This window comes from Nycticebus coucang, chromosome 1, assembly GCF_027406575.1.
Source record: "Nycticebus coucang isolate mNycCou1 chromosome 1, mNycCou1.pri, whole genome shotgun sequence".
NCBI lineage: Eukaryota > Metazoa > Chordata > Mammalia > Primates > Lorisidae > Nycticebus > Nycticebus coucang.
The window spans coordinates 459,716-485,761 of record NC_069780.1 but is presented as its reverse complement, the minus strand read 5'-3'; the positions used below and the strand labels follow the sequence as shown (position 1 = coordinate 485,761).

Below are 26,046 nucleotides of genomic sequence, written 5' to 3'. Positions count from 1 at the left end.
CTTTTTAAGTAAGCTGTCATTTCCATAGAAGCTTTTACACTTTTTTTTTTTTTAAGTTTTCTGAAATAGTACAATGACACATCCTGGCCCTTGAGAGTTTTTCCTTTCACTTTAGTTGGCATATTATCATATTTTAAAAACTATGTAGAACATTTTAAAGAATAATAATAAAATTATTTATAAGAACCCACTACCCAATTCAAGATAAAGAACTTTACCAGTTCTTCAGAAACTTTTCCACATTCTTTCCTTTTCTCTTCCTCAGAAATAAAAGCTGCTATTTTGAATTGATTTAATTATTCTTTGCTGCTTTATCACTTACTTGTGTTTCCCTAAACAGTGTATTGTTTAATTTTGCCTCTTTTGAACTTTATGTAATGGAATCCTAATATGTTCTCTGTGACTTCATGGTCCTTTATTTCACTTCCGAGAAACACAGTCCACAGCGTCCTTTCTGAGTGACTGGTGTAGGTTTCAATTTCTTGGCTTGTCAGTGTTGCTGGAAGATCTAGATTTGTTTTTGTCCATGCAGATTTTTATGTTTCTTGATTTTTGTGTACCTCAGAACATTTGTAGTGACCCACCTAGTATGCTTTTGAGATTTTTTTTTTCTATTTTGATACATATAACTATAGTTCATTTATTTTCACTTTGGGGTAAAATGCCCTACTGTTGATACACTACTGTTTGTTAATTCATTTTATAGTTGGCAAACATCCTCACGTCTCCCAGTACACCTGGAGACCAGGTCATAAAACAAGCCAGGGGCTTGCTGAGCACGGGCTATGCTTAGATGCAACTTAACCCAAATTCGAGCCGTGGTTTTCCAAAATTATCGAAAGCACATGCACCTAGCAGGGCACGAGAGTTCACGTTGGCCCACATCCTTCTCAAAATTTGTCAGTCTGACTTTTCAGTTTTGGCATGCTGGTCTGTATGTGCACAGAAAGGAGTGTCTCATTGAGGATTCTATATTCATTTCTCCAGTTACTAATGAAACTCATTGGTGGTGGCCAACTGTTTGTGCTTTTCCCTCTGTCAAAGTCTACTCGTGATTCTGTCCTTTTTTTTTTTTTTTGCAGTTTTTGGCCAGGGCTGGGTTTTGAACTTGCCACCTCCAGCATATGGGGCTGGTGCCCTACTCCTTTGAGCCACAGGCACTGCCCGATTCTTACTGCACTGTTGTCTTTTACTAACTTATTTTATTAGAAATAATTTTCTGGAAGTGAATATTCCCTCTGCTATATGTGTTGAAAATATCTTTTTCTATTTTTGACATGACTTTTTATTTGATGAACAGAGGTTCTGAATTTTAAAATATTTAAATTCATCATATTTTCTTTTGTTATTAGTATCTTTTATGTTTGCATAAGAAAAATCCTTTCTAGTCTTGATTCCTTATCTTCAAAACATCTTATTTTTGCTTTTTGCATTTAATATTTTATTCATTGATATTTTCATGTGTTTTAGGGATTTAATTTTTTTTTCTTCATATGAATAAACAGTTGTCTTAGCACCATCAATTGAAGAGTTAATCTTTTCCTGGCTGGTCAACTGTGCCATCCCTGCCACAATCCTGTTTCATCTTGGAGGTGGGGTGCTCTGGGCTCCCTGACCTCTTTTGGTGGTCAGCTGGGTTTTTGCTATGTCAGTACACAATGCTTCAATCTCCATAATTCTCACAATAAATCTTGGGTACTTCTAGTTTCCTAGGGCCCTATAGTAAATTACCACAATTCCAAGACACAGAATCTACAATTGGGGACATCTTGAATGATTTATTGACCAAGTGCTTTCAGGAAAAATCTGTGAGGAAGTGAGCAGGAAACGGCAAAGGAAGAAGCTAAACAAAGACGCAGTTTCAGAATTATACCTTGGCCTGATTTTTCTGGGAGATCTAAACCCTAGATTAATTACAGAGATGCTTCTGCCCAGAGGAAAGAGGATTGGGCTATTTGCCTTATGCCAAAAAATTCTGCCTAGAGAAAGTGTAGCACAACCTTCCAGGTATCACTGGACAAGGTGAGAAGTTCAGAGGAGAGTTTTGGAGAAATGCAGGGGTGAACTGTTAGCCATTTAACATTTAAAGAAGGGGGTATGGGTACACTTGCCCACTAAATGCAATATGGGTAGAGAACAAATATCTGCTACAATTATTCTTTCAAGAAATTTCTTAAGAGAGAAAAAATATATGTTTGCTTCAGAAGTGACTGCAAACAGAAAATCCCCACTGGCTTAGGCCTCCGACCGTCTAATGCGTGATCCTGGTTTTGCTTCTCTTCCTTCTGTTTCTCTGAAACGATCTCATCCCTTCCCACAATAGGATGTTTCTGATGCCAAATTAATGAAACCTAATTGATAAAGATAGATATACAACAAATAGAAGACTCTTGGGAAAATCTAGTGTCTGGATTTGGGTGCCAAACAATGTCCTTAGGTTTTTATTCTTTCTTTTAATTATTCTCCACATGGCAGATAAGATGGCTAGTATATTTCACATTTTCTCAGATTAGTAAATGAAGCAAGAAAACGCAACTTTCCATCACTTCCTTTGGAGGAAAGCTCAGAGAGGCAGAGTAGCTATGTGCCTGACCAAACTGGAATGTCTGCTCACCCTGTGCAAGTCACTGTGACTGAGACGATGAAACTCCTGCCCTTGTGGGTGACAGATGACAGAAGGGCTCATTTAGCTTCTTCTGAACACCTGGATGGGCACAGTCCTTGCACACTCGGCAGCCTGCAGGTCCACTCGGCTGGTCTAAGGCAGGTCTCAGTTACCCTGCCCAAAGTCCACTCTTGAAAGTTGCTTCCTCTCCCATTCCTTCATCTCTACATTTTATCCCACTCAGCAAATGCCATCACTATCCGTGTAGCTGCTGGAATACCTATCTTTCCCTTCTCTGTGCAGCTAATTCAGTCTCAAGTCACATACACTCACCTGTTTTGAATTTTTTGCATGTCCTGTGTCTTCCACAGGGACAATTGCCCCATGGCACCTCTATTTCTGATCCGTATTTCTTCTGATCCTGAGATGTCACTCAAACATCATGACCTCAGGGAACCTTCCCAGAGGTAGCCCCCAGCCGTTATCCCATATTGCTTTACTGTACCAATCACCTTTTGTAATTTTATTTTTGTTTATTACCGTCTGTCTCTGTGCTCTTTGAGTGTAGGGTCTAAGTCTGTTTCTCCAATGCTCAGTGTACAAAGTATGCCATGATGCCTCAAACATAGGTGATTCCTTCCTGTGTTGAGTTAATAAATAAATTACAAAAAAGGAAGAAGGAGACAGAGTATTTGGGAAAAGGCATGATGGAATGCAAAAGTTAACATTTTGCCCTCACTTGCCACCGACAACCTGCCATGCTGCGTGCAAGCCCTGCCGCAGCCCTGCAGAAATTCTTCGATTACCCACAGTTCTTCACCAGATAACACCAGTGTCCAGGGCACTGGCTCCCCATCTCACTTGGGCTTATGCCAAAGATGTAAAATTTGGAGCAGATGCCTGAGCCTTAATGTTTCAAGGTGTAGACCTTTTAGCTGATGCTATAGCTGTTACAATGGGGCCATAGGGAAGAACAGTGATTATTGAAGAGTTGGGGAAGTCCCAAAGTAACAAAAGATGGTGTGACTGTTGCAAAGTCAATTGACTTAAAGGGTAAATATAAAAATACTGGAGCTAAACTTGTTCAAGATGTTGCCAATAACACAAATGAAGAGGCTGGAGATGGTACCACCACTGACACTGTGTTGGCACGGTCTATTGCCAAGGAAGGCTTCAAAAAGATTAACAAAGGTGCTAATGCAGGGGAAATCAGGAGAGGTGTGATGTTAGCTGTTGATGCTGTCATTGCTGAACTGAAGAAGCAGTCTAAACCTGTGACAACCCCTGAGGAAATTGCTCAGGTTGCTACGATTTCTGCAAATGGAGACAAAGAAATTGCAGCATCATTTCTGATGCAGTAAAAAAGTTGGAAGAAAAGGTGTCATCACAGTAAAGGATGGAAAAACACTGAATTATGAATTAGAAATTACTGAAGGCATGACGTTTGATCAAGGCTATATTTCTCCATACTTTATTAACACATTAAAACGTCAGAAATGTGAATTCCAGAATACCTATGTTCCATTAAGTGAAAAGAAAATTTCTGGTGTTCAATTGGACCTACTCTTGAAATTGCCAGTGCTCACTGTAAGCCCTTGGTCATAAATGCTGAAGGTGTTGATGGAGAAGCTCTAAGCACACTTGTTTTGAATAGGCTAAAAGTTGGTCTTCAAGTTGTAACAGTCAAATCTCCAGGTTTTGGTGATAATAGAAAGAATCAGCTTAAAGACATGACTATTGCTACTGGTGGTGCAGTGTTCAGAGAAGAGGGGTTGACCCTAAATCTTGAAGATGTTCAGCTTCATGACTTAGGAAAAATTGGAGAGGTCATTGTGACCAAAGATGATATCGTGCTCTTGAAATGAAAAGGTGACAAGGCTAAAATTGAAAAATGTATTCAAGAAATTGTTGAGCAGTTGGAGATTACATCTATATGTATATAGAATATAAAAACTGAATGAACATCTGGCAAAACTTTCAGATGGAGTAGCTGTGCTGAAGGTTGGTGGAACAAGTGATGTTGAAGTAAACGAAAAGAAAGAGTTACAGATGCCCTCAATGCCACAAGAGCTTCTGTTGAAGAAGGCATTGCTCTGGGAGGGTGCTGTGCCCTGCTTTGGGGCTTTCCAGCCCTAGACTCATTAACTCTAGCTAATGCAGATCAAAAAATTGGTACAGAAATTATTAAAAGAACACTCAAAATTCCTGCAATGACAATCGCTAAGGATGCAGGTGTTGAAGGATCTTTGATAGAGGAGAAAATGATGCAAAGTTCCCCAGAAGTTGGTTATGATGCTATGATTGGAGATTTTGTGAATATGGTGGGAAAAGGAATCATTTTTCCAACAAAGGTTGTAAGAACTGCTTTATTGCATGCTGGCTGCTGGGGTGGCTTCTCTGTTAACTACAGCAGAAGGTGCAGTCACAGAACTTCCTAAAGAAGAGAAGGACCCTGGAATGGGTGCGGTGGTGGCATGGAGGTGGTATGGGAGGTGGCATGTTCTAATTCCTGGAATAGTGCTTTACCATTAATGAACTGTGACAGGAAGCTCAAGGCAGTGTTCCTCATCAATAACTTCAGAGAGTCAGTTGAAGATAGTGAAGAAAAGGCTGGCTGAGGTTTAAGAAAATCACTATAACCATCAGTTACTGGTTTCAGAGGACAAGTATAATGGTTTACTGCTGTCATCCATTGTCCATGCCTACAGATAATTTATTTTGTATTTTTGAATAAAAAGACATTTGTACATTCCTGATACTGGATGCAAGAGCCATGTACCAGGGGACTGCTTTCAACTTAAATCACTGAGGCATTTTTACTACTATTTTGTTAAAATCAGAATTTTAGTGCTTGCCATCACCAGATGAAAAGTTAAGAAGCAGCCTTTCTGTGGAGAGTAAGAATAAATGTGTACAAAGTAGAGAAATATCCAATTATGTGACAACCTTTGTGTAATAAAAATTTGTTTGAAGTTAAAAAAAAAAGTCAACATTTTTCCTCACACTGTTGGTTCAGATGAACCATAGCTGGAGAATCTATTACTAATTAAAAAGTTATTGTACAGCTGCTTTGTGCCAGGGAGTGAAGAATGCAACATCAGTACAACCCCTGCCTTAAAGCATCTTTTAATATGGTATGAGTATGGACGTTTATGCATAAAAGAATACAAAACGAACATTTAGTTAACAAAAGCACGTGACATGGGAGAACTTGTCAATACCTTTGAGGTGGCAAGAAACTGTCCTAGAGAAGAAAAGGGAATCAGTTCTGCGGGTGTTTTCGCCCTCTGCTGGTGAATTCCCCTGACAGGCGGAGACCTGCAGAGTTTGCCCGGCTCATTTTCGCAGGTGAATCTCAGAGCCGCTGCTCTTCCTTGAGGACTCCGGCGACTGGCCACGAGCACCTGGGCAGCTGCCGCGCTGTGTACTCGGAGCCACATGTACTCTTTCAAAGATGTCATTCTGTGTTTGATGCTAGAGTTCAAGCCAAGGACTAAAACTGGTATCTAGTTCTTAAGGCAAACTTTCCTACCTGCATTTACCATGAGCCTACACGTTATTTTAAATGGAATAATCTTTAGTAAATTACGGAGTTCCCAAGAGAGAAATGTAAGTGTGAGGTCAACTTCTCCAGAGAAGAGCTATAACAATTACTTTGTGTCTGAGGAGGAAGAGTTCCCCCAGCCCCCTTAGAAGCTTGAAAAGAAGCAACATCCCAAGAGGTTCTGTCCTGTGAGGTTTATATTCAAGGGGTAAAAGACACCGTTGAGGCTCCCTTCCCCAGCACCTCCCTGCTCCTCTCCCAGGCTGAATGTCTGTCTTCAAATATGTATGTGTAAGTGCTTCAAGGTTGGCAGGTCACTTCCTGTACTTTAGCATGAAATCTAAGGCTTCTCTGGATCCGTGTCCTGGTACCACCTCGGACAAGTTTGCGTGTGCTGGGCCTCAGTTTCTCCATCTGTAAAACGGGGGTGATGGGTATAGTACTTTCCTTCCAAGGTGGTTTGATGCTTCCACAAAGGAATCAGCCTAACACTGATGGGTGTGGGGCTGAGAGCAACGGATGGGTGGGATGAGCAGGGGGCGGGTGGGGATGAGAGCAGGGGGTGGGCGGGGACCAGCAAGGGGTGAGGGAGAGCAGGGGATGGGCGGGGCTGAGAGCAAGGGGTGGGTGGGGCTGAGCCAGGGTGAGCGGGGCTGAGAGCAAGGGGTGGGCGGGGCTGAGAACAAGGGGTGGGCGGGGATGAGCCGGCCTGCACTGCCCACGCACTCCCTGTGCTTGCAGCACCCGCACCATCGAGCAGGCGTTTGACCTGCAGCCTTTGAAGCATGTGGCTGCCACATATTTACCGGTGATGAAGGTATTACTTCCTTAGTGATGCCTGATTTTGGTCTTTTCATCTTTTTCACGTACCTGTGGGCACCTGTAGAGTCCTGAGAGGGACAGGAAGGTAAGGATCATGCTATTTTGAATACCGTCGGTCGCTGCCTTTCGGTTTGCCCAGTGGAGTTTCGGATACTTCCTGCTACACTTATCTGGACAGGTCTTTGTCTGGACCATACTTTGTGTCTTTCAAGCCCTTTTCTATTTGGTGACGTGATGAGGGCAAACTGGGATGGAGTTGCAGTGCAGGCCAGGGTTTGAGCCTACAAGGGAGTAAAGGGCCTGCTCCTGCCCTAACAGCTGCGTACCCCAGAAGGAAGAGAGATCCAGGGAGCGATGGCGTCTGCTGTCATCAAACCACCCAGCTGGTGGAGCAGAAACGCCCAGTGTGCAGGGGCCATGTCCCACGCACATGTTCTCACCACTGAGACAGTTGATTTTCTATCCTGGAGAAGCCTCAGCTGTTTTCATAAGAATTTTCAATGACTATGACTAAAATGGAATAATTATCTCTGGCCTGCAAAGTAAAAATGATGGTCACACACCATGTATCAAGCAAGGAAGGCCACCTTGTTACTGGACAGTTTTACTCTGGACACGAGGGGAAAGGGTATCAATGATGGTTCTCTGAGAACCTGCCCTGTCTTGTTCTGTGACTAGGAAAGAAGCCATAGTCTTAAGCAGACGTTATCAGTTAACACCATCATAGTTTCTAAATACTTAAATTTCCCTGCTAAAAACACTTTTTACTATTTCTTACATTACCTTTCTTCTTCCAGGAAAGCAGCTCATTGTCCTATAAAATCTTGTTGTATTTCTCTGTTAATGTACTCAATCTTGTCAGTGAGTGTGTATTAAGTACTTTTTCAAGTCCTATATGAGGTCTTTCTGTGTAAGCTTTCATAAAATAAACACCTTAAAATGTAAAGAGAGAGACAAAAATCAGGGGCCAATGAAGGGTTAAGACTGCGAGTGCCGCCATCCCGGGGGTGGCGTGTGAGGGAACAACAGAGCAGGCAGAGGAGGGGTAGGAGCAGAGACATGGGCCACTGTGGGTGCTGCCGCCAAGGTCATCTGAGACCACTGCAGTGGGACAGAAGCAAAGAAAGAATGGATTTGATGTGCAGGAAGCAAAATCTACATGTATTCTTACTAGTTTAGAGGAATCAGAGACAGGGAGGAGGAATCTCATGGAGGGGAAGAGAACATTCTCTCCTCCCAGTGACGCAGTAGTCCTGGCTAAGGGATGTATGTGGACTTACCCAGCCCCGTTCTTTCTGACTTTCTGTCCAGCACTTTTCTACTCCAAGGAAATGGCTCAGCAGTCACCCAGGCACCTTTTTGGGAAATCAGTTCTCTGAGGACCTAAAATCCTTTAGTGGCTCAGGCTGGAAAGGCTGAGCACCGGAGTGGTGATGGCTAAACTTCCTGCCCTCTGCCAGTGAGACCCTACTGGACACAGAGATGGCCAGCAAGTGAGGGGTCAGGGCCACACACAGATGTCCTTAGGAGCAATGGCAAAAGGTCCAGTAATGGCAAGATCACTTAGAAGATCAGTAAATTGGTATCAGTGATGGACTATCTGCCATATTCCAGAATGAATGTAGACCTTCTTAGAAATAAGGATGCTACCTTAAAAAAAAGCACTTTAATTCCTTTGACGAGGATTAAAACTAACATTATTAATAATTTACTAGATACCAGACAAGGTGTAAAATAATTTCATTTAATTCTCAAGTAAACTCTGAGGCAGATATTTGTCTTATCCCATCTTACAGAGGCCTCCCAAAATGAAATAACTTTGCTATGATTATTAGCTCTACAAGACTCAGAACCCAAGTTTAGTCTCTGCACTGTGAGTCGACAAGTTTACGTGTCTGGGAACAACTATAAACCTTATCTTTGTCTAAATCTCTAGATAAAGCAAGCAGTAACATTCTTCTTAAGACTAACACCTTTTATTTTTCAAATCAGATGTCAAGGATATTTCGCCGTTCTTCTGGAGTGGGTCGCTTTGTTGCATCACATGCCATCAGATTAAGGTGCGTAACTCAGGCTGTGCTTCACATCAGCACTTCAGGGGGAGCTGTTGGTTCACAGTCAGACCGCCTGCCCTGAGCAAAGATTCCATGACTCCTGAAAAGCTGGGCTGTGCTACCTGACCATTGCTCAACCAAAGTAGAAGGATGTGAAATGCACTATGACAAGAAAGTCTCAATTATTAGAGAAAAAAAAAAAACTTGGGCAGAGTAGGGTGGTGCTGCTGACATCCTTTCCTCCTCCTCAGCTGGGGACTAAGTAGAATCTGTCTTTTTAATTTTCCTCCTTTTAAGTCTACCCAACCATGAGACTTTGACTTTCTCTGCAGTGAAGTTTTTCTTCAATGCCAGTGCATTTTTATTGTTTTTAAAATGTTTTTTCATTGTGATGCTTTGTAATAAACATGAATGGAACAAAGAGTTAGAAACTATCTTGAGTAAGTCCTTATGTGATGTCTATAAGGCTGGGAAATGAACCCTAGTTCTGTCCTCAGGGGCAAACAGACTGGGGGTATCTCTGTCACACCACAACTGAAGAATAATGTCACCAGTTTAGGCTCCAAAAGCCTTAAAAGTAAGTCTTTAAGGTGCATGTAAAATGTGCTTTTACAAAATATCCTCCACAGACCCCTCCCCATGGGGGACTAGGTGAGAGCTGCAGTCATTTCTCAGGGGCTTCATCTGGCATTTCTAAGGTGCTGCCTCTATTTCTCTAGTGTGCTTGTTACTCTCTCACCTCTATTCTTGGTGCCTAGAAATCATTTTCAAATCTGGTATGCACACATATCATCTATTACATTTCTTTAAATTTAATGTGAGTCTTACCAGGTAAAAGTGGCTAAGGGTTAGAGAGGTGGGCGTTACTCACCTGCTACTGCCCTTCAGTCCAGACGAACAAGGCATGAGAGTCCTGATGGTGCTGACGTTCCGGTACCCCGCCACCGACAGCGCCGAGCAAATCAGGAAGAAGATCAAAAGAATTTTTTACCAAAATTTGAAGATCAAACAGTTGCCTCTGACTATAAACAAACCATCATTTAGCCTCACAAGTAAGTTATTTGTTGTTTGTTAACTATTCTCATTTCCTCCTGTCATAACCCCTTCACTTTCCATAAGGTTGTGGCAACTGTGTTCTTCCATTTTAAGATTCACCACTGAGAAACATGCAACGATACGGAATGAAACCAAAATAAGAATTTACTATGAGGCAGAATTTTGTCTGTATTTTACTAAGGCTTTGATAACGTCTTTTAAAATTTTCCCATATAGTATGATGTTGGATCCTCACAGTGGCACCAACAGGCAGGTATTATTTTCACCATTTTTAGGTCAAGAAGCTGAGACTCAAGGTAGATGTGAGACATGAGTTAGCAAACCTTGAGGCCAGAATTAGTCATAAGTGTTTCGACTCACAAGCTCTGTAGAGGCCAGTGCTGGCTGAGCGTTTGTGGTGTCAGACAAACATTGAGAAAGCTCCGTCCCCTGGGAGGCCAAGGGGTTCAGCTTCTTCCAGTTTAAAACTATTTTTCATTTATTTTCTTATTTATTCTTCGCAAACCAAAGTCTGGAAAGTTTTTGCTTTATTTCCCTCCCAGGGTGGACAAAAGGAAGTTAAAGACATTTAAGATGCTAAAATTGAAACTGCCTTACAGCTAGTTGGAGTCCAAGCCAGGGGCATTCCCACCTCTCTGTGCCATGTGTGATGGCAGGATGTAATATGATGTGCTTCCAATGAGATTTTGAGTGTCAAAAGCAGGAACCATGCTGTTTTATTTTCTTGTCTCTCCCTCAAACACTAGCACACGTCTCACATGCGGGAGGTATTCCAGCTCTGTCCATTGCCTCCCCTATTTATTTCCGAGTTTAGTTACTTTTGATTTAACACAAAAAAGACCACATAGGGTGGGGAGATTGCACTTGGTCCCAAAATTCTTCTCTCCTCCCAATAGCCATGTATTTAGGAAACAGATGATCTACTGTTTAATGTCCACGTTGTTAGAAATCAGGAAAACCCTTTGAATACATTTTGATATAGAATCCCCACAAATATTAATGATAATTTTTTTCACAAAGTAATTAGAAATAATGAGGAGTATGGTATCCACCTGCGTTGTTACCCAATTATATTCCAAAGAAAAACATAATATTTTCCAGTATTCTAGAAATGGAAATATCAAATTTAAAATCAATTCCTAGTAATGTAACTATCTCTACATGATAATCATATATTCTAAAGTAAAATATCCACCACAAAATGGCGTTATTTTATATTTACTGAGTAATTAAAATTGTAGAGTTTCTTAATTTATTATTTTTATAAATGATGTTTTCACCTTTTTGGTCACATACAAAGCATGTGATTATACAGATTGACTTAATACCAAAATAGCAATATTGTATAACCATGCTTGATAACAAAAGTTCAACTGTGCATATTTTCTCCTGCCACATACATGTACTTTATTAAATAAAGAGAGATACACAGGAGGCTTCCAGGAGGAGTTGGGCTCAGTTTCTCTTTGGGGGCAAGCCAATGTTCTTGAGAAAATCACCATATAATTCTTCGTGTTCTCATTGACAAATAAACAAAAATGATCACCAAACCAACAAAAAGGTAGCTAAGTTAAAACAAATAGGAATGAATAAGTTTGAAGAGAAACGAGGTCGCAGAGGGAGCACAATGCATGGGGCATGTGCATGGGGTCTCGTCTTCTGGCTCCTACCTGGTCACAGCTGTCCAAGGCGGTGATGATGATGCGACTGTCAGGCACAGAAGGTCACCAGCCCACACTGCCTAAATCCCTGCTCTGTTAAACAAGGGCCTTGAAATTGGGTTATGTAGAAGAAAATGAAAATCCCCACCCCCGAGCTCTTTATTGCAAAAAGGAAGGTCACATCTGGAGGCCGAGCCACATGACATTCTAGCAGATATCTATCACTTACTCTGTGCCCTCAGCCAGCTCCCAGAAAAGGTGAGGAGCCTCGGGCTGAGGGGCTGCCCCTCTGCTGCCCCACAAACACCAACGTGCCAGTCACAGCCTCAGGGCTGCCAACTGAGCCTCCTCAGACAGAGGCAAGGCTGGCTTCCAGCTCCCCTCAGGTGCATAACAGACAGGACGACATGGGCGTTCTCCCACCACCCAGGGACACTGCACAATCCTTCCTTCACCCCTTCCTTCACCCCTTTTCTCTTCAGAAATTCACCTTATCTTGGATAAAATGCAGACATCCCTGGCCTCACTGCCCATCCCTTTTCTCTATTTTCCTTCGGTATGCCCTGTCACCGTAACCCCTGAAGACAAATCCTTCTCCAGAAAAAACAGAGATGCATCTGGGGCTGTGTTTTCCTGGGTGTGTCCCCAGACTGACTCCTGCCCTCCAGTGACTGAGATCACTGTCCCAGTGGCTTATTCTGTACAGTCAGCCCTGAGGTGTCTGTAACGTCTTCAGATCCTGGGAGTGTCCGGGTCACACTGACCGCTAGGAACATGCCTGGATCCCTACCAACACCAGCTGTGACGGAACTGGCAGCCACTTCCCGGTACATGTTGGAGCCACCAAAGAAGGCAGTGAAGGATGTTCACACTGTTCATTCTTCCCTAATTTCCTAATTTCTTTTTCTGTTACCTAAGCAAAATCACAAAATAAAATGCCCTCTGATTATATTTTTAAGAGAGATTATAAAATTTAAAATAAAAATCAAATCTAGTCAGAGTAAAGGATAATATAGTACACATTACTTGGTTATGAGAAATCTTTTGCCTTTTGAAATGTGTATGCTTTGGATAGTTAGCATTTCTATTAACTACCATTGACCAAAAAAACATGAAAATAGAAATATGTTCTTCTACCAACTAATTCGTATTTTCTTATTTCAGCTATTGATGGCAAAAAGATGAGAAATCTTCTCAACGGTCGTAAGTTCCAAAACCCACAATTTACTTTAGTTCACAGTAAAAGTAATTAATAGAATTGACAGAGAGTTAGAAGTAAAATTTACTAACTTACTTTTTGCTCATTTTATATCTTTGTGAATCACTCAGTCCTTTTATTATTTTTAACATTTAAAATATTTAAATTTATAAATGTATATGAAATACATTGTAAGTTGTTTGACCTATGGAATTGGTTAAAAAATGCATGATATTCTAAATATTATACTATTATTCTCTTTATATAATTCTTTTAATATTCTCTCATAATTCCAGAAAATGTTTTAAACTAGTGGCTAGATTTTTTCTCGTTCAATATTTTCAGTTTTCTTGCATCTTTATTGAAACATCTGTTATATGTATTTTCTGCCTCTTCCCACTCTGTCCTCCACATTCCAGCCTTGGCACATAGTAACAAGGTGCGTTGTGGGCAAATATATGCCCATTAAAAATATTGTAAGGGCATTTCCAAGTCTCTTTAAAGGCTGATTTGAAGTCTAATCAGTTGGGAGCTTGCTATAAAGGAGTAATAATATTTTTAAACCAGTATTTCAAATTATAGAAGAACAAAAAGGTGAATACTATTTAAGACTTAAAATACAGGGCTTTGCAAAATGATAGATTGATTCACTTCAGTTATGTGATGGGCAGGTCATGACTGACTTCAACGCTAGGCTCTCTAGGTAGCCAGAACACCACTGGCCTTGGTGCGGGGCCCACTAATTTTAAGTCTCACTCTGTCACTTACCAGCAAAGTTACCCCCAGCCTCTCTAAGGCTTAGTTTTCTCATCTAAAAAGTACAATTCTACAAATACATCTAAAACACTTACCAAAGGATCTACACATTATTGATGCTCAGTGAATTATCTGGCTAGCAAACTGTTTATCTATGTATGCTGTATAGAGAGACAGAAGTTAATTCCTGGATTGAATGCCATGCAATGTTAGTAAATACTTTATGTGAACCTCAGTAGGAATTAAAGCAGTGGTTCTCAACCTGTGGGTCGACCTGTTTGGGGGTCGAACGACCCTTTCATAGGGGTCGCCTAAATACATCCTGCATATCAGATATTTAGGTTACAATTCATAACAGTAGCAAAATTACAGTTATGAAGTAGCAACAAAAATAATTTTATGGTTGGGGGTCACCACGACATGAGAAACTGTATTAAAGGGTCGCAGCATTAGGAAGGTTGAGAACCACTGATCTAAAGGAACCTAAAAGGCTGAATGCTAGGAATGGGTTAAAAAGTTGCAGGGACAAAGAATTATCTGAATATCTATACCCAGTGCAAATCAGGATTGCTTTTTTCTTCCTTCAGTGAAAACAAGTTAACGTGTATTTTTGTGGCAGGCTGTGGGATAAGGATGACGTCCTCAAACATGCCCTTACCAGCATCCTCGTCTACTGAAAGGATTGTCCAAGGACGGGAAATAGCCATGGAAGGGGAGTGGCCCTGGCAGGTCAGCCTTCAGCTCCTGGGGGCCGGGCACCAGTGCGGGGCCAGCCTCATCAGCAACACGTGGCTGCTCACCGCAGCCCACTGCTTCCGCAGGTGAGTCCCTGGGATGCGGGATCCCTCACAGGCAGCTGGACTGTCACCCCGTGCCCCATGTGGGTGGCCCCTGTCTGTCCCACACGCATTCGCTCCCCTGTGTCCCACCTGTAGCCTTGGTCCTTGTCGGCTGTTTCTCAGGGTCAACGTGACCCCAGTGCTATCTTTCCTGCCACACCACACTTACTTCAGTGTAAAGACTAAAGAATTAACCTATTCTGCACACCCCAGAAGAAAAATAGCTGCTTCCCTTCTGCTTTTCATTTTTCAATGACTCTCTCTCACCTCTGATGTCAGCATCACCATCTCTTCAAAAATAAGAAAAGGATCACAGGTATTGCCCCAAAGCTCTCCCTTTTCTGTATTACCAAGAACTGCTGAGGGCTTGTGCGGCCCCGGAGCTGTGAGGAGGATGGAGAGGACCTGCTACTGAGTCACTGGGCCACAGCACTGAGGATTGATCCGCTAGGAGCTCTCACTGTGTCCGCCACACACAGATACGGGTGGGTGCCTCTGCCTCAGGAGCTCAGGGACACACCACTTTTCTCCGCTGAGTTTTTTTCATTAGGGTACAGAAAGCTTTTCCTTTTAAACTTTCAAAAGGCAAAATCCCTGCATGTAGCCCCTTGGCCTGGCGGGGCTCTGCTTAGAGCTCTCTGAGGAGTCTCCCTCTGTGATTCTGGAAGGCTTGGTATCAGGTTACTCCTGGCAGGGGTTACACCTCAACAGTTCCAACACACTTTTATCACTCTCTGTGGGGTAAAGGCATAGTAAGAAGGCCCTAACTGATGTCAGGTGATGTCCCCCACTTCCTCCCCTGGTATTTACAACTCTCAGAGTAACAGAGTCACCCTCGGAGGGGAGCTCAGTCAGGCTGACTGCTGAAGCCTTTCTGATGGTTCTGTCCACACCATCCTGCAATCCTTGCACTTCTTTTTTTGTGAGCCTGCCATGTAGTTAGCTTCTAACTGATTCATTTGTGTAAATTAACAATAAATAAACCCAGAATGCCCACTTTACCTTCCGTAGAGAATATAAGCTGTGATGCCTGAACACTTGTTTCAGCACGCCCAGCGCCCTCTCTGGGTGTGGACAGAGCTGCCTGAGAACTGGTCATTCAGCTTGGCCAAGTAGACATTGCTGGTGACCTTGATAAGAGAAATTTTGGTGGCACTGTAGGAATGGGAATGAATTCAAGAGAAAAATGGAAGGACGTTTGGATGTAGTAAGCTTAAAAAACACTTTGAAGAAGTTTTTATAAATGAAAGAAAAACAGAGAAATTTGACAGTTGAAGGCTCAATTTCAGTAGTGAAGTCAAAGAAAGGATTTTTAAAAATATAAGAGAAATGCAAGAGCTGAGTAAGGTGATGATCATGGAGAATATGATTCAAGTTGGGGAGAGGGTGCTTCAGTTACTGCACATGCCCTACCTTCTGTGAAGGGAAAACACTCGGTAGTTCAAGGACAATATTGCAGTATCCAAATAATTTTTAAATTTTGTTAATTTTTTTCTTGCAGAAATACTGCATTTAAAAAAATGTTTAAGACAAACCTTAACACCTTTGTGTCCATGAAAAATGATCTGTTTTTGTGAGACATTGTGTGTAACAGGTAAAGTCCTTGAAACAGTGTTAACAGACCTGTGACCTTCCCTCTAACGCTAACTGCTCGACCCACCACTCACCGGGCAGCTCTCAGAACTTCAGATCTTAGCGTCCTTCTCCACACAACATGCAGACTCGGCTGTCACAGGAGACTTCCTCCCCCTTGACAAGGCATAAAGGAATGGAATAATTCTGTTTTTTCTACCCCACTAATTTGTGAACTCTTTATGTCTCCCAGAATTCTACTATGTAGAGAGTTTAGTTTCCACATGAATGCTTCAATCCTAGGGTTTTGCTTTGATTAAAATCTTCCATTAGCAGGTAAATAAGAGAAACAGATCAAAGCAGAACCTATCTCCCCTCCATGATCTCTGCCTGCTTATTCCTAGGGAAGCACAGAGTACTTTGAAAACCACTAATTTCTCAGTTTTTTTATTACACATAAATGTTGATGATTCACCAAAGTAGTAATCCCACATGAAAGTGGAAATCCCCTTTTTGAATTGTTCTCCCTGTGACTTCCTTCCACATAATTTTCTTCACCCAGACAATTTCAAGTTTCTATATTTTTACCCAGTCATTCTTGATAGGAACAATTTTAAAAAGAGAGAATGGGATTTTGGAGTTAAGGAGAAATAGCACTACATAGAATTTGCTTGTGATACACACCTGGTGCAGAGAAAAGCACATAGGCGTAGGGGGAGTCCACCATGAGATACTGACCAGGCCAGGCCAGAGGGCAGCAGCACTGTGAACTTGGGTCAAGGCTGCTTAGCCGTGAATGCCAGGGAGGGGCACAGCCCTGTGCAGACATGAGATTTGCAGAGCAGGCAGATTACACTAGACCTCAAAGATTATAGAAGAGCCCAGCAAACAAGAGCCAGAAGTGAGTCATGAAGTGAGAGTGGGGAAGAACTCAACATGGGGGCCAACAGTGAGAGTGAGGCAGGACGTGACATTGGGTGGGAACAGCAAGAGTGGGGCAGGAGGTGACATTGGAGGAGGCATCAGTGAGAGTGGGGCAGGACTTGACATTGGGGCAGCAGTGAGAGTGGGACAGGACTTGACATGGCGGCAGCAGTGAGAGTGGGACAGGACTTGACATGGCAGCAGCAGTGAGAGTGGGGCAGGACTTGACATTGGGGGAAGCAGTGAGAGTGGGGCAGGACTTGACATTGGGGGCAGCAGTGAGAGTGGGGCAGGACTTGACATTGGGGCAGCAGTGAGAGTGGGACAGGACTTGACATGGCGGCAGCAGTGAGAGTGGGGCAGAACTTGACATTGGGGGAGCAGTGAGAGTGGGACAGGACTTGACATTGGGGCAGCAGTGATAGTGGGGCAGGACTTGACATTGGGGGCAGCAGTGAGAGTGGGACAGGACTTGACATTGGGGCAGCAGTGATAGTGGGGCAGGACTTGACATTGGGGGCAGCAGTGAGAGTGGGACAGGACTTGACATGGCGGCAGCAGTGAGAGTGGGGCAGGACTTGACATTGGGGGCAGCAGTGAGAGTGGGGCAGGACTTGACATTGGGGGCAGCAGTGAGAGTGGGGCAGGACTTGACATTGGGGCAGCAGTGAGAGTGGGGCAGGACTTGACATTGGGGCAGCAGTGAGAGTGGGACAGGACTTGACATTGGGGGAGCAGTGAGAGTGGGACAGGACTTGACATTGGGGCAGCAGTGAGAGTGGGGCAGGACTTGACATTGGGGGCAGCAGTGAGAGTGGGGCAGGACTTGACACTGGGGCAGCAGTGAGAGTGGGACAGGACTTGACATTGGGGTAGCAGTGAGAGTGGGACAGGACTTGACATTGGGGCAGCAGTGAGAGTGGGGCAGGACTTGACACTGGGGCAGCAGTGAGAGTGGGGCAGGACTTGACACTGGGGCAGCAGTGAGAGTGGGACAGGACTTGACATTGGGGTAGCAGTGAGAGTGGGACAGGACTTGACATGGGGGCAGCAGTGAGAGTGGGGCAGGACTTGACATTGGGGGCAGCAGTGAGAGTGGGGCAGGACTTGACATTGGGGGCAGCAGTGAGAGTGGGGCAGGACTTGACATTGGGGGCAGCAGTGAGAGTGGGGCAGGACTTGACATTGGGGGGCAGCAGTGAGAGTGGGGCAGGACTTGACATTGGGGGCAGCAGTGAGAGTGGGGCAGGACTTGACATTGGGGGGCAGCAGTGAGAGTGGGGCAGGACTTGACATTGGGGACAGCAGTGAGAGTGGGGCAGGACTTGACACTGGGGCAGCAGTGAGAGTGGGGCAGGACTTGACATTGGGGGCAGCAGTGAGAGTGGGACAGGACTTGACATTGGGGGCAGCAGTGAGAGTGGGGCAGGACTTGACATTGGGGGCAGCAGTGAGAGTGGGGCAGGACTTGACACTGGGGCAGCAGTGAGAGTGGGACAGGACTTGACATTGGGGGCAGCAGTGAGAGTGGGGCAGGACTTGACATTGGGGTAGCAGTGAGAGTGGGACAGGACTTGACATTGGGGGGCAGCAGTGAGAGTGGGACAGGACTTGACATTGGGGGCAGCAGTGAGAGTGGGGCAGGACTTGACATTGGGGGCAGCAGTGAGAGTGGGGCAGGACTTGACATTGGGGGGCAGCAGTGAGAGTGGGGCAGGACTTGACATTGGGGGGTAGCAGTGAGAGTGGGGCAGGACTTGACATGGGGGCAGCAGTGAGAGTGGGGCAGGACTTGACATTGGGGGCAGCAGTGTAGGTGGGGCAGGACTCAACTTCAGGGAGCATTGAGAATAGGGCAGTACTGGGCTCATGGGGCAGCAGTGAGAGTGGGGCAGGGCCTGACTCTGGGTCAGCTCAGCACTGCTTATTATCTGAAACAAATCAAAATTAGTTTCTTCACCGTTCCTTGAAATTAGAAAAGAGAAAGCACCTGAAGAGTTGCTAGCAAATAAAGAACTCAAAAATTGGAATTTAAACATACTAATTAACTAATTATTCACAATTAATTGTACCAATTTTAAGAACTCTTTTCCCCATAAATTCATCAATTGCAATTTCTCTCACCAAAGGAATATTTAGGAGACTATTCCTGATAGCTGAGGAGAAATATAGTCTCAATTTTTTTTTTTTTTGAGAATAAAGTTAAGCATCATAAATCTTACCCTTTAATTTTCTGCAGAAATAAAGACCCAAGTCAGTGGATCGCTACTTTTGGTACAACTATCACACCACCTGCAGTGAAAAGGAATGTGGGGAAAATTATTGTTCATGAAAACTACCACAGAGAGACCAACGAAAATGACATTGCTTTGGCTCAGCTGACCACCCGGGTTGAGTTTTCAAATATAGTCCAGAGAGTTTGCCTCCCAGATCCCTCTACAACCTTGCCACCTAAAACAAGTGTGTTTGTCACAGGATTTGGGTCCATTGTAGATGATGGTGAGTAGTATCAATCTGATTTTCTTAGCACAAAAATGGCTTAAGATGCTGCAAGTTTTAAGAAATTCCTCTTCAGTTTTTTAAAAAAGTAATGGTGATGTTTCCAAGCTGTGTAGTCCTGGGTAGGACGAGGAGCTGTGGGCTCAAAGTAAAAGAACTCCGGTCTTTTAAGTTCCCGACTGGAACTGTGGTTAAAGTGGGGTGGGACAAATGTGGAAGAAGAGACAGACTCTGCAGGTGACAGGAGGAGGAACAAAGTGTGGTGCCAGGAGTAAGTGGGTACACTTTGTGGCCTCCTGGATGTCCATGCTTCTGGTCAGCATGTACTTTAAATCACAGTCCTCATGACAGCTGTTTCTGCATTTCAATCCTCTTTCATTTCATGAAAACTTTTTAATGGATATAAACATGAGAATGGGTTGTGAATGTTCTGAGAATTTTCATCTGGGTAAGTTAATAGAATCTGTATTTTTTCCTTCATCTCACCTCCTGAGATGTTAAGAGACAAGAAGTCTAAGAATTTTTAAGCAGAGAGCAGAATGTAAGATTTCTATGTTACTATCTCGAACTCTGCTCTAAAGAGAGAAATTAACAGCATGGTTCAAAGTGAGAAATAACAGACACTTAGGGTCCTGTCAAGGATATCCCCAGTAAGCTAGATATGCTAACACGTATCTTCATCTATCTGTTTTCTTTTGACAAAATTCTATTATGCAAAAATCTTGCCAAACGCCCCATGCATGTCCAACTTTTTGTGAGAGGTTCTTGAAAGTCTCTATTCATCTTCTTTCCCTACTGCTTGCTCTGGGCCACTCATCACAGCTTCACCAGAAGCCCTGAGCTCCTCTTTCCTGTGTCCCATGGAGAATCCCTGCCCACTGCCACCCACCCCCCAACATCCAACATGGGGCTGGCATCAGGCCTCTGGCACACACCAGGCAGGCATTTCTCCTCTGTGCTGTGACACCCCTCTGTGAGCAACACACTGCGGGGGGGGGGGGGGACGGGGGGCAGTGTCCATACAGCCGTGTCCTGGCTTTGCATAGCTTTGGGGATATCCGTGAACTTCCAGGGGTCCTGGAAAACATAGCAGCTGGACAACAGTTCAGTGTTCTGAACCCTGTGAGAATCAAATAAAAACTATAGACCCTCTCCTTATGGAAAATAAATGTGCATATGTGTATATAATATTTCATGTATAGTTTTAAGGTTTCCAATAGCCTTGAAAGACCCATAAATATGACAAAATACTGGGCATGCATATTTATGGTTCCTTGCAAGTAGACGTTTATGACAAAGAAAATAAAATTGGGTGATAATTAATGTTAATAAAAGAATCTTGGGCTTTTGCTCCTAGGAAAATAGGAGCATGTCTTCCATGTCTTAGATACTGTTGTTGGAAGAACATTCCATGTGTTTATTTGTTTGTTTCTTTGTGTAATAGGACCCACACAAAACAAACTTCGCCAAGCCCAGGTGGAAACCATAAGCACTGATGTGTGTAACAGAAAGGACGTGTATGATGGCCTCATCACTCCAGGAATGTTGTGTGCGGGATTCATGGAAGGGAAAGTAGACGCATGTAAGGTTAGTCCAAAGTCAAGGCCAAAACATTGAGAGGAAAGTTCCTTTTTCTTTTTTTTTGAGACAGGATCTCACTTTGTCCCCCTCTGTAGAGGTAGTGGTGTCATAGTTCACAGCAACCTCAACCTCTTGGGCTTAAGCAATATTTTTTGCCTCAGCTTCCCAAGTAGCTGGGACTGCAGGCACCTACCACAAAACCTGGCTATTTTTTTTGGTGTTTTTGTCATTTTTGTTTTGCAGGCCAGGGCTGGGTTCAAACCCACCAACCCTGGTGCATGTGGCCAACACTCTAACCACTGAGCTATGAGCGCTGAGCTGAAAGGAAAGTTTATATTCACTAGTCTAAGCTCATCATCTATTTTACCTGGGAGGGGAGGAAATGGCATCTATTTGACCAAGAGCTAAGTTTGTTTAATAATTAAAACAATAAAAAATACAGTATTGAGTGGTTAGTATGTGCCAAGCCAAAAACTGACCACCTTTCAAACATTATTTATAAGAGCACTGCTATAATTACACCTATTTTATAGATTAGAAGATTAAAATCCATTGCTTCCTATTTCTGGTTTACACAATTACTTTTTTGTGTGTGTGTATGTAGAGACAGAGTCTCACTTTATGGCCCTCAGTAGAGTGCCGTGGCCTCACACAGCTCACAGCAACCTCCAACTCCTGGGCTTAAGCGATTCTCTTGCCTCAGCCTCCCGAGTAGCTGGGACTACAGGCGCCCACCACAACACCCGGCTATTTTTTGGTTGCAGTTTGGCCGGGGCCGGGTTTGAACCCGTCACCCTCAGTATATGGGGCCGGCCTTACCGACTGAGCCACAGGCGCCGCCCTACACAATTACTTTTATGCTCTATTGTTATTTTTTGAAATAAAAGCAAAAGACAGAGGAAACTCTCCTCTGAAGGCTACATCCCTCATCTTCATCACCATTTTACACATGTTGCATTTCACCTCAGCAAACAGACCCGAGGATGCTAAACTACAAATACTGCAAACCCTCCATGTAAATGTTAGCCTTTCTAAGAAAGCAAAGCAATGCGTTTTAAAATTTAGCACCAACTTCTAACTCAATTGAGAGAACCACGACCTGCTCTACTTACAGTCTGACTGTGTGGTCTGGGTACCAATTTCCCTTTTATTTTCTGTGCAGGATGGATAATTACAATGACCTTGATACTGAAGTAGAGTTAACAATTTCAAACATGCACTTGCTTTCATTGCAGGGTGACTCCGGTGGGCCTCTGGTCTATGACAACCATGACATTTGGTACATTGTAGGCATCGTAAGTTGGGGACAATCATGTGCTCTTCCTAAGAAACCTGGGGTCTACACAGAGGTGACTAAATACCGAGACTGGATCACCTCAAAGACAGGCATCTAGGGTGGACCGTCCAGAGGTCGTCTACAGCACCTGGAGTTGGGACTCCTGCACACTGTTTATTATTTATGCTCATGTGGTTGGTATAAGCGCTCTGCTGGATGTCAGGAAACTCTTCGGATCCAGCCAAACCTAGTGCCACGAGATGGCCTTCATGTACAGATGACCAAACTCCCTCTCATACCTGAGGGAAGAAAGAACAGAGAATCACAGCACAAATTCCTCACCCACCAGGGAAACTGCTGCGGCATTCCCTAGTAAGGCAAGCACTTGACAGCACTTTCCCTGCATGGATGACAGGAGCGTCACGTTCCACAGGATATGAAGAGCTTCCAGGGCTGCCAAAATCTAACCTCAGGGATGCCTGGAGCCCCAGGGATGCTGCTTGTGAAAATCTCAGAGCAATGTTTCCTGAGGATTCAGGGCTTCACGTTCTAGAGCTGATGGTTGGATGTTCAACGGCCAGGACAGAGAAGATGGCACCCTGGCATTCGCGATGTGACGTGGGCTCACAGCTAGCAACACAGAGCATTATGATTAGCCACAAGAACTGACATTAGAAAAGTGTTTAAATGTGTCTAAATTTGCTGTCAACACTGTACTACACACGCGAGCACTGGCCTCAGGAAGCAGGTTCTAAAAAGCACTTTTCTGATTTTTTCTTTATCAACATTGTGCCAGTCAGACATAAATTGCGTTCAGCCCAGAGACAGAAAAGGAAGACTCTTGGAAGCGCTCTTACATGAGTACAAGGAGGATTAAAAGGGTATGAAGGCTGGCAGAGCCGGCTTCAGATGATTACCAATGGGACAACCACTCTAATTTTTGGTGGAATGAGCTGTCCAATTACTTATTTAAAGATATTTACCTCAGCATATGGTAACTAGCACTTTTAAAAGTCCTCAACTTTCTGAAAGGTCAAATTTCTATAAGAACATTAGGTTGGAGAGCTGATTTGCATAAAACCCTTAGGACAGTGCCTGGTGTATACTAGGCACTAAATAAATATTTGCTATATGGGAATCAATGCTTCAGCAAGTTTTAGGGTCAACAAAGTCAGCCAGGCATGGTGAGTCACATCTGTAATCCCAGCACTCTGGGAGGCCCAGGCAGGATCCCTTGAGCTCAGACCAGCCTGAGCAACAGTGAGACCTCATCTCTGCTAAAAATAGAAAAACTAGTCTAGTATTGTGGCAGGTACCTACAGTCCCAGGTACTTGGGAGGCTGAGGCAGGAGGATCACCTGAACCCAGGAGTCTGAGGTTGCTGTGAGTTGTGACACCACAGCACTCTACCCAGGGAACAGAATGAGGCTCTGTCTCTAAAAAAGAAAAAAAAAAATCAACAAGTTCAATTTTGTCAAAAAAGTGAATGAATTAGGGTTTAAATACAGCCCAAAGCCTGGTGGTGGTGTGGTGGTGGGAGCTCCATCGCCATCTCTTGCATGAGCTGTGAGTTTTGTGCCAGTTACTCAGCATCTCTGCATTAGCTCTTCCATCGCTGCCCTGAGAATCAACATGGTCCCACCTCATGTGGTTGCTTTGAGAATCAAATGCAAGTACCAGGCATGCAGCCGCGTCTGCACAGAGGGCCTCTCAGGACGGACTAGCTGCTGTTGGTCTCTGTTAAAGTATGTGAACTCAGTAACACTTACTATACTTTTAAAAAAACAATGTAGGTGAACTACTAGAGTTTCAAAGTCACTTTTCTGTCCCATTAATATATTTTGAGCTGTGTGCTTGCAGACAAGCAGGCACGGCCTGGCGTGGCTGTCTGTCACCGTGGTGGTGATTACAGAGACGCTCGCCATGCTGGCCACCACACCTAACATGTGAGGCCTGCGTTTGTTGCTCTAATTTATCAAGAAAAATCTGGCCCATCCATTTCTTTAGCGATGGAGTTTAATTTACATGTATGTGAGTTTGTATGTAATATATGTACATAAGATAAACAAAACTAAAGAACTCCTGCTATTATTTATGTCTCACCAAAATATCATAAACACACATGGACACATTCTCATCCATTCACACTTCTCTTTTAAAAGGGAAATGTCATCGAATTTCTGAGTTGATGACTAGTAGTAACTAAATAGCACCAGGAAAAAAGCAAACAGAGTAAAAACTTAAATTAAGGAAGTGTATCCTTCCTTAAACTAATTTCAACTCCTACAGCCTGAATCTGCACAGAAGTATCTGAAGCATTCTGAGAATACTTAGTATGTTGGAGATGCCCTGACGATGATGAGCTTTCTACTATCAAACATCTCCTTCAGTAGATACAGGAAAGCAAATCTGTTTACAAAGAAAAAACCTCTTTCCTCTGTGTAAGTCCTGTACCAGTCGATATGTGCTTTTGTGATTTTATTTATGTTTCATGAGACTGTGATGCCTTTTTGTGAATAAGTATCTGTGAAACTGTGTATACTGATTTAAATATTTCAATACTTAATTCTATTCACTTTAATGACATTTTAACACAAATAAGACAAATACAAAAAGCTGTAACTAAATCTAACAAATAGAAAAGTGGATTTTGAATAGAATTTATACATCCTATTCAGGTTTGTCTGACCTATTGAGTGTTTCACAGAAATTGTGTAATACTTTTTGCCTGCTATTTTTCATCTGCCAAATGGGACATTCAGCTGTCTACCTCATGGCATAGCTGAAAGGCTTTCTAGATGAGTAATGATAAAATTGAAAAGTCAAAGGATGTTTAAAACTTGGCCCCCCAAAAGAAAAGTATATTATTGTAAACCAAAATAAGCATAAGTGATGCTAGAAATGCATAAGATTGTAAAAAAGTTTGCTTTTTTTTTTTTAAACAGTATTGACATTGTTATTACATTGTGAATTTTGTAAATGTATTTGTGGTTTAAAACAAAAATAAAACCAAGCTTTGCCTTCTGTGTGGTGATGCTATAGTAACGTTCACATCTTTTCTTTAGAAAAATCCTACAATTTATCTGACTCATTTAAAAGAAAAAAAAAAAAGGTCAAATCCATTAGGCTGATGAGAAGTAACACAGGACACAGCCCCTGTGGAATCTTAACAGAATTTGGTACCACGAGAACTAACGGGTTAGTTTATGATGCCAGAACAAAGCTAGGCCTAAATTTTTGCCAATAGTTAGCCATCTCTTTATGAAATCTGCATGATTCATAAAAAGAACAACAAAAATATATTAATAGGAATCTACCCTTTCCACTAAACTAACTTATTTCTTTGTTAATATGTTTATTGAACAGAGAGGGGGGCGTGCAAGGCCTTCTTTCATGCAATCATGGAATTGAAAGATCAATTTATTACAGATGCTTGAAATTTAGAATCACAGCTGTTAGAGCAAGGAAGCCCTGCGAATTTGTATCAGGTTACAGTGAGTCACAGCCAGTGTGGGGACAGGATCCAGGTGCCTAGTGTCCAGTCTGATCTCTTCTCCTCTGCTGAGCTATGCAGGCTCATTGGTCAGTAATGTTGCAGACCTAGAAATCACTGAAGTTAAAATGACTATTGCCATACCAGATTCCCCTTTCCACATTTA

At 43.1% G+C, this 26,046-nt stretch overlaps 1 protein-coding gene across 1 annotated transcript in view; it reads left to right on the top strand.

Moving 5' to 3' along the window:
- The window catches only part of LOC128587891 (transmembrane protease serine 11F), a 49,728-nt gene extending 24,327 nt beyond the window's left edge, over positions 1–25,401 (top strand). The window contains exons 4-10 of the mRNA XM_053594363.1: positions 8,964–9,031; positions 9,914–10,077; positions 12,907–12,945; positions 14,316–14,517; positions 19,271–19,530; positions 20,975–21,117; positions 22,347–25,401. Of these exons, the coding sequence (XP_053450338.1) occupies positions 8,964–9,031; positions 9,914–10,077; positions 12,907–12,945; positions 14,316–14,517; positions 19,271–19,530; positions 20,975–21,117; positions 22,347–22,505 (1,035 nt within the window). The 3' untranslated portion in view covers positions 22,506–25,401. The remainder of the gene's footprint in view (positions 1–8,963; positions 9,032–9,913; positions 10,078–12,906; positions 12,946–14,315; positions 14,518–19,270; positions 19,531–20,974; positions 21,118–22,346) is intronic.
- Positions 25,402–26,046: the final 645 nt, after the last annotated feature.